This window comes from Bidens hawaiensis, unplaced genomic scaffold, assembly GCF_021521415.1.
Source record: "Bidens hawaiensis isolate Kalapana, Puna unplaced genomic scaffold, B.hawaiensis_p1.1 tig00017485_1, whole genome shotgun sequence".
In the NCBI taxonomy this organism is placed as follows: domain Eukaryota; kingdom Viridiplantae; phylum Streptophyta; class Magnoliopsida; order Asterales; family Asteraceae; genus Bidens; species Bidens hawaiensis.
The window spans coordinates 172,599-180,716 of NW_027492649.1; the positions used below are offsets into that span (position 1 = coordinate 172,599).

Genomic DNA, 8,118 nt, shown 5'->3' on the forward strand with positions numbered 1-8,118 from the left:
AACAACAAATAAAAGCAAAAATCTTGGATAAATAGATATCGCTAACACATTAGCGACACCTAGCTATAAGGGGATGCCAAATAATCTAGGATTTTATAGTTATCGTTAATTGCATTATGTTAACGACACCTTACTATAAGGGGTTGCCAAATAGTCTAGGATTTTATAGTTCCACCAACCAAAAGAGATAAACACATAGGCATATAATCTTAGAACACCAAATCGAGCAAATATTTAAGTAAAGTATACAATAATGTTTGTGGTTTAAGATTCAAGTATAAAGCATTTAGTTGAATAAGTATGAAATGTCACCCCCAAAACAAAAGATGAAAAACGGGGTATGAAAGTACTCATATTCAAGTATTAAACTTGGTTCGGAAAAAGTCGGGTAAAGTATATAACAAAGACCACGAAAGTCCTCCATGTAGCATTGCCTTACGAGGCCTGAAACTTAACCAACCGAGGCCGGATAAGTAACTACCAAAGGTAACAAGGGTTGTATTATATATATGTTGTGCCATATGATTCAAGTATTAAGTTAGACTAAGTTAAGCAAATAAAAATGAAAAACTAGCATAGTTTGACTTCCATAAACTTGAAAAACAACATTGAATGATTCTTGAAGTTGAGTGAGGAAAGAGTTTATGAGCAATGATTTATGTGGGAAAGGGTTGGGTATTTATAGGAAGAGCTTAGTTTGGTTAAACAAGTTATTTGGTGGTTAAAACTTGGATTTAATGGATGATAAACCAAACAAGGAGACAAAGGAGACAAGTTGGTCTAGAATTATTTTTATAACTTTCAAAAATGACCGAATGGCCCCCGAAGTTCGTTTTAAGTGATTTTAATGCGTTTTAAGGCCCGAAAAGGATGTTTTCAAGCCCCAACAAGTGTAAAACAATATTGTAACATAAAAACCATCATTTTGATTATATCATAAGTTTCGGTTTACAAAACGGGTCGGTTTACACGACAAACGAATACAAAAACAAATACAATCGAGACCTGAATCTGACGAATGTTACACGAGAGTTGCCACGAGAATAACCACGGTTGCCACGAGAATTGCCACGATTGGGAGGCTATAAGTTGTATATTTTGGGGTTGTTGCAGTTGGTCAAGGTTTGGTGGAGTTGGCAGGAGACCAGGGGAGACCGCAACCGAGGAGTTTGAGGCTGCAGCAAGTAAGGCTTGCGGGTTGTTTTGCACCAGTTTAGTGACCACATAATCATGATCAGATAATAGTGAGTAGATTTCATGAAAAGAGACAGGTGGTAGGCGGCCTAGAAGGGTTCCTTTTAGGCCATTGTATTCTTCTCGTAGCCCTGCAAGAGTGAGCATAACAAGTTCATTATCTTTCTCCGGTTCTCCGATGTTAGCAAGTGCAGTTGCATATTCTTGTACTCTGCAAAGATAGTCAACTGGTTTTTCGTCCCCCGTCATAGTGATGTGGAGTAGTTGACTTCTGAGGGTGAATTCATGAGAAGCAGTGACGGGTGCGTTAGCCCGTTCCAGGGATAGCCATACTTCACGGGATGTTTTTCCCTGAACATGCTGATGCGATTCTTCGGAAACAGTTGAGATGATCAAGGTGCGGATATGAGCATCGTTTGAAATCCAGGGATTGTCAGTGGTTGCAGCTTCAACACTAACCTTTTGTTCTGGACACATAATTGTTCCGTCAACATAACCGAAAAGGTTATGTGATGTTAAGAAAGATTCGATCATGGATCTCCAGTATCCATAGTTGGTAGGTTTGCGAGCAAAGGCGAATTTGTGTGAGTTGTGGGTGGTCTTTTCTTGGTTTGAGAAAGTAAGTATGGCTGCCATTGAAGAAAAAAAAAAACTGGCCAGAGGTAGAGGCAGGCTGTAGAGGGTAGGCGGCAGAAGGTTGATATAGGGTTAGAGAGAAAGTAGGAGCGGATTTGGCTCTGGTACCAAATTAAATTGATATTGTTATTCAAATCATAATGAAGAGATTACATCCAGATATATAGAGTAACTAAATACACTTAGCTAACCTTTACAATATAACAACTAATAATAATAAACCAATCTAGCCGACATGGTCTAATAGGAAATTAATTCCCTTGCTCTTCACATCAATAATTCGGTACATACATACACCAACCGAATCCCTTATATTTTGCGATTCGATATTCAAAAGGATCCTATCTATATATAACAAGATATATATCAAGTAAAGTACAGCGATAATGGTCACATGTTGCTATTACCAATGAGCTCAGGCTTGAGATCATTTAAGGTTGGATCGATTCGAGCTTTTAGTAAGCGGTTTGGCTCGTTTACACCCCATATATACAACACAACACGGAGAACATCAATATCACCCGAACTCAAAGATCGAGAGTTGTAAAACAATTGCACGTATTATAAGTTATAGCAAGTGCATGAATTTTTACACAATACCGAAAAGTATTTTGAGGACAATAAACATGAATTATATAAACATCAAACTTATTAATTATACCCAACCTCGTGCTATTTGCCATTGCATATATGCATATAATCATGGCACAGGACACTCCTCTATGTTCCAGATCTCCTTTGCATACTGAGAGATTGTTCGGTCACTGCTAAACTTCCCACTTCCCGCGGTGCTTAAAATCGACATCTTTATCCATCTCTTCCGGTCCCTGTAACCATCAATAATCAAAGTCAACGCACATGGTCAAAATAACCGTTAACAACAAAATTTGTAAAATCTTACTTGTATGCTTCATCCACTTTAGCTTGTGTGTCTATGTAGGTTGGGAAGTCATGGCCAACAAGAAAGTAGTCGCCTCGGCCATACCCAGAGTTTCCTTCCAAAGAATCGAGAAGCGGTTCATAATCATAGCTTCCAAACGCCTTTGATCTAATAAATTGCTTAGCCTCTTCATATCTAGGATCCGGTTTGAACTGCATATTAACAAAGAATATAATATAATATAAATATAATAGCTTTCTAAATAATTTAGAAAGTCATAGTGGTCTGACCAGTCCATTCTCTCGGTCCTTCCGGAGCTTGGGGACTTGATCTGCTGTTGCTCCAAAGAGGAAAAAGTTTTCTTCTCCAACTTCTTCTCTGATTTCAACATTAGCTCCATCTAATGTTCCTATAATTAAGCATCCATTAAGTGCAAATTTCATGTTACTTGTACCACTAGCTTCCATGCCAGCTGTGCTAATATGTTGTGATAGTTCACTTCCTGGTATAAGAACCTCGGCTACAGATACATTGTAATTGGGCACGAAAACCACCTGCAAAATTAACAAATTTGTTGAATATTTAACACCTTTATAAGAATAATTGATTATTTAGTACCTTCAGGTATTCATTAACTTCAGGATCAGTGTTAACAACGGCACCAACATCATTCACAAGCTTCACTATTCTTTTGGCATTTGTGTATGTTGCAAATGCTTTTCCACCAATCATGATGGTTCTTGGGGTCGTCGCTTTCCGCTCTACAGGACTCATTTCCTGTTTCAAATGCATTAACTCTTAATAAATTCAAACAGTTTGAATATTATTTGTTCATAAGGGCTATAAAGAATTTAGGACTGTAAACGAACCGAGCGTTCAGTGAACCATTTATGAACCGTTTGGTAGGACATTTGTGTATTTAATAAACAAACATGACAAAAGTTTTTGTTCATTTAGGTAAACGTATGAACAAGAACACGTCTTGTTTGTTCATTTATGGTCATCAATGTTTGTTCATTAAAATATGTTTATGTTCGTTTACATTCATTTTCCGTTACTTTACGTGTCTTTAAGTTCGTTCGTTAAAATATCCATTTAAATTGTTTAGGCCCATAACAACTTTGTCTAGTTAAATAACTTTCAAGGGGTAATACATTGTTGTTCACATTTACGATTTACCTTTAAATGGATTTAGCTCAATTATGTTTATTCACTTACATTCATGGACCATTCTTTAACTGTTAATGAACTGACATGAACGAACATAAGCAAGTTCATTTGATTAATGAACAAGCACGAAAAAAAACTCAATTCGTTTAATGTTCGTGCTCAATCATTTGTTAAGTTAAAGTTAAACGAACGAACACAAACATGCTCCGTTTGGTTCGTTTACAAGCCTGCTACAGATGACATGTTGATAGTGTTTTACAGTTTTTTTTTTCATATAATCATGGATGTTATAAGCAGAAGTGGAATAAACTCACCTTCAATTTTTTGTACCTATAAACAGCACCCAAAATATTCAACAGTTGTCTTTTATACTCGTGGATTCGTTTCACTTGAATATCAAAAAGGCTATTTGGGTCAATGCTTTCGCCTGTAACACGTGATATGTACTGCACTAATCTCTGCTTGTTGGCCATCTTAGCCGAGTCCCATTCAGCTTGAAGTTCTGGATTGTCAACAAACTTTTGAACAGAAAATATCATTAATCATATTTTGTTAAGCAAAATGAATATTTAATGACAGTTAGAATAACAATGAATGGAAAAACATACCTCACGCAGACCCACAAGTAGGTCTAGGTTAGTCACCCATTTGTCTGTTTTCAACCACTTAGTTATAATTAAACTAAGTTCAGGGCTGCAGAATTTGAGCCACCTTCTAGGTGTTATGCCATTGGTTTTATTTTGGAACTTAGTTGGCCAAATGGAAACATAATCTGCAAAGAGCTCAGCTTTTAAGATATCACTGTGCAACTGTGCTACACCATTGACCTGCAAAATAAGATTAAACATGAAGTTAGCCAGTTTTTCAAGAACCAAAAAAGATTATTAAAGATGAAGTTTTTCTTACTGTATGCCCAGAGACGACACACAAGTTTGCCATGCGGACAACGGGCTTATTTGGGTTGTGATCCAGAATGCGGATATCAGAAATCTTACTTTCAAGGTCAGGACGTGTTGATTTTATCATTGCAATGAACTGCATAAAGTATGATCATATAACTGATTAGCAATAACAAATATAATGGTTACACAATTAATGTTGAGATATTAATAAGTTAAGTACCCGTTTATCAATTTCTTCTATGATTTCCATGTGGCGAGGAAGAAGCTTTGACATCACAACTTGTGACCATTTCTCTAATGCCTCGGGCAGAACAGTGTGATTCGTATATGCAATTGTCCTGGTTAATGGTCAAAGAAAAACTCATGGTTAATTAAGACCAAATAGTAATATTAATCTTATAACAAACATTAAATATTTGAATACTTTGAAGTAACATCCCAAGCTTCATCCCATCCTAATCCTTCTTCATCCATCAGCAATCTCATCAGTTCAGGTATTGCAAGAGTCGGATGTGTGTCATTCAGTTGCACTGCCACCTTGGACGGAAACTCTGACCACTCACGCGCACCTGTTCCATCTTTTCTTTCCTTAAATCTGGAGATAATATCCTGAAATAATTCCAATATAAAAATTACACATTTATCATCTCCTGGTATAAAGTTACAAGAAGAAAGATTGATAAAAAAAAACCTGTAACGAGGCACTGCATAGGAAAAACTGTTGTTTCAGTCGAAGAAGTTTTCCTTCTTCTGTAGCATCTCCAGGATATAAAACAGCACAAATCTGCAGGTAATAACTTATACTATTCACACATTGCACTCGAATAAGGAATATATTGTTTTTAAAGAAAATAAAGTTTTATTGCACCTGTGCAGCTCTAGCATGTAGTTCAGCAGCAGACTGATATTGTCCATCATTAAACTGGAACAAGTTGAAGTCTTGAGCACTAGCTTTGGCCTCCCAAAGGCGAAGACTATTAGTATTCTTGGTTTTGAATCCTGGAATTGGAATGTCATATGCCAGGGCTTGTAGAACCTCTCCACCAACCCATTTTCGACTGTAATAAATTAATAATATAAAAAGATTAAAACTATTTCAAATAAAGTTAACCAGGTTAAACAGGAATTTGAAGACAGTGCTTACGATCCTGTAGGAAGGACTTCAACATGGCCAAAGAATCTAACTGGAAACACGACATCATGCCTGACAACCTCCCAAGGACTAAACTTCTGTTTCATTTCAGAGAAAGTAGAAAAAGGTTAGTTATATACGAATAATAAAAAAAGTATGAGGAAGAGTTGAGACCTCAAGCCAATCTTCTGCCAACTCTTCTTGTCCTGCTTTAGTGATCCTCTGCTTGAAGAGTCCATACCTGTACCTTAATCCATACCCCCATGCTGGCAAGTTTAATGTTGCCATTGAGTCCAAAAAGCAAGATGCAAGCCTCCCCAAACCACCATTACCAAGTGCCATATCTTTCTCCTGCAATTGTTTAAATTGCAAACCATTGGTGTGTTTACAGATAAGCGTGAATCAAAGATATAACATGTAATAACAGATTATTCACCTGCTCAGTGATTTCTTCAAGTTCATGACCGAGCTTGTTCAGAGCACTAGAATATGCATCTTGAATATCCAGGTTCCCAATGGCATTAGTCAAAGCGCGGCCTTGAAGAAACTCCATAGATAGGTAGTATGTTTGTTTTGGGTCAACTTTGTGATAATGCAGGTAAGTCTCATTCCATTGCTGCAGAAGCAAAGAAGATCCAAAAATTGGTAAAACAAAATCCAAACTATGCCACAACAAGAGCCTAGTTAGTTAAAGTTCTGAGCCTAGTTAGTTAAACTCTTAATATTTTAGTCAATTCAATATCTACACCATTGATAATACATTAGACCTTTAGAGCACCTCCAACAAGCACCAGAAACAAAGGTCCGGATGACGTAGTGGAGGGCAGACGAGGAGGTCACGAACGAGGCGGCGTTGTGGTCCGGAGATGCAGACGGTCCAGCGGACGGGGAGGGTGGGCCACCACTCTCACATACACATATATATACAATTTCAATATTTTTTGTTTATGGAGATTTGGTGCTGTAGAAGAAATTGGGTGTTTTCGAAAAAAGTTAGGAATCTGACGTGGCAGTGTAGCGTTGGAGATGCTGTTATAGCTTAGTAAAAAAGTGAGCTTTGTGTCTACTTATTTGATGTATAATCAAAATACTGAAGAAAAACATCTTTTCCATGTATAGTGATTATATTTATGTATGTGTGTGTGACTGTAAGTTATTAACATAATTACAAAAGTTGAGGTTAAGTAGTTTTACTTGTATCAGACGGTCACGAACGCTTTTTGCTGCCGCATAATATGCTTGTTCGGGCTCAAACTTGACAGGTGAAAAATGTGGACTGTATTGAGCATGATACTTGATATTGGATGCAATAGCTGCTGGATCTTCTGCTAGTGGATGAGCCGCAACAGGAATCTTATCAGCGACAGGAACCTTATCGGAGGTCTTAGGTTTAGCAGCACCATTGACTTTTGTGGTGGTCGTCATCCCTGGAATGTCCAGAGGCTATTCTACTTTATATACTGCACAGGTAAATTTGATCCATTAACAGTAATCGCACACGTTGATCTGATATGGTTCATAAAGCAAAAGATTCATACAATAAGCCAAAAAAACATACATCACCCCCCTTCCTCCCTCCTTCTAAAGTAATATCATAAAAATTGTCTGTTTGACTCAATAGTTGGCCGAAACTGGCTTTCGATTAATACAAAAGCGATTACATACTAATTTCATGAATCACAGGGAGAATTATATGGCAATCAATCATTTCAAATGAAATTATTAGTTAACCAAATGATGAGTAAAGTGTGTGATCAGTTAGACATAACAAACCCTAACTTAAAGCAAAAACAAACTTATTAGCTGATTCATCATCAATTCAATCACAACAGAAGTAAAAAAAAGCAAAATCACATATATCAATATTAGTGTGAGAATGAACACTCACACGATGAAATCAGTCTTTCAAATTCTCAGAGAGATTGCAATGTGGCTTAAAAATGTACAGGTTTAGTGAGAAAGATAATAAGAAAAGTATTAATAGACAAAATAAAGAAGATATTTTAACAGAAAGTTCCAAAAGCAAAATTGCGAAAAGTACCTGATGGAATATGCGTGCAGTGTGAGAGATAAGTAATGGAGGTCGGTTAAATTGTGAGTGATTATTGTGTGGTGTTCGAGAGTGAAGACGATGATGATATTATTATTATTTTGAGTGAGCTGATATTTTCGGGGTGGCACGTGTGGAAGGAATGACACGTGAG

At 36.9% G+C, this 8,118-nt stretch overlaps 1 protein-coding gene across 1 annotated transcript; it reads right to left on the reverse strand.

Moving 5' to 3' along the window:
- Positions 1–2,371: 2,371 nt before the first annotated feature.
- On the reverse strand, positions 2,372–7,914 carry LOC143554047 (alpha-glucan phosphorylase, H isozyme). The gene is made up of 16 exons (XM_077043907.1): positions 7,803–7,914; positions 7,109–7,374; positions 6,351–6,530; positions 6,089–6,265; positions 5,927–6,012; positions 5,651–5,840; positions 5,474–5,566; positions 5,207–5,391; positions 5,003–5,120; positions 4,787–4,915; positions 4,489–4,707; positions 4,195–4,398; positions 3,329–3,487; positions 3,001–3,264; positions 2,732–2,922; positions 2,372–2,657 (listed from the first exon to the last, which is right to left on the reverse strand). Exons 2-16 carry the CDS (start codon positions 7,337–7,339, stop codon positions 2,531–2,533), a joined length of 2,553 nt encoding a protein of 850 aa, XP_076900022.1. The 5' UTR covers positions 7,340–7,374; positions 7,803–7,914; the 3' UTR covers positions 2,372–2,530.
- Positions 7,915–8,118: the final 204 nt, after the last annotated feature.

Bases quoted from the DNA above. Each gene is read 5' to 3' on its own strand.
- LOC143554047 (XM_077043907.1), bottom strand. From the start codon at position 7,339: ATGACGACCACCACAAAAGTCAATGGTGCTGCTAAACCTAAGACCTCC. The intron at 6,266-6,350 runs GTGAATAATCTG...AAACAATTGCAG, and splicing joins TTGAAGAAATCACTGAGCAG to GAGAAAGATATGGCACTTGG. The intron at 3,488-4,194 runs GTGAGTTTATTC...CATTTGAAACAG, and splicing joins ATAGGTACAAAAAATTGAAG to GAAATGAGTCCTGTAGAGCG.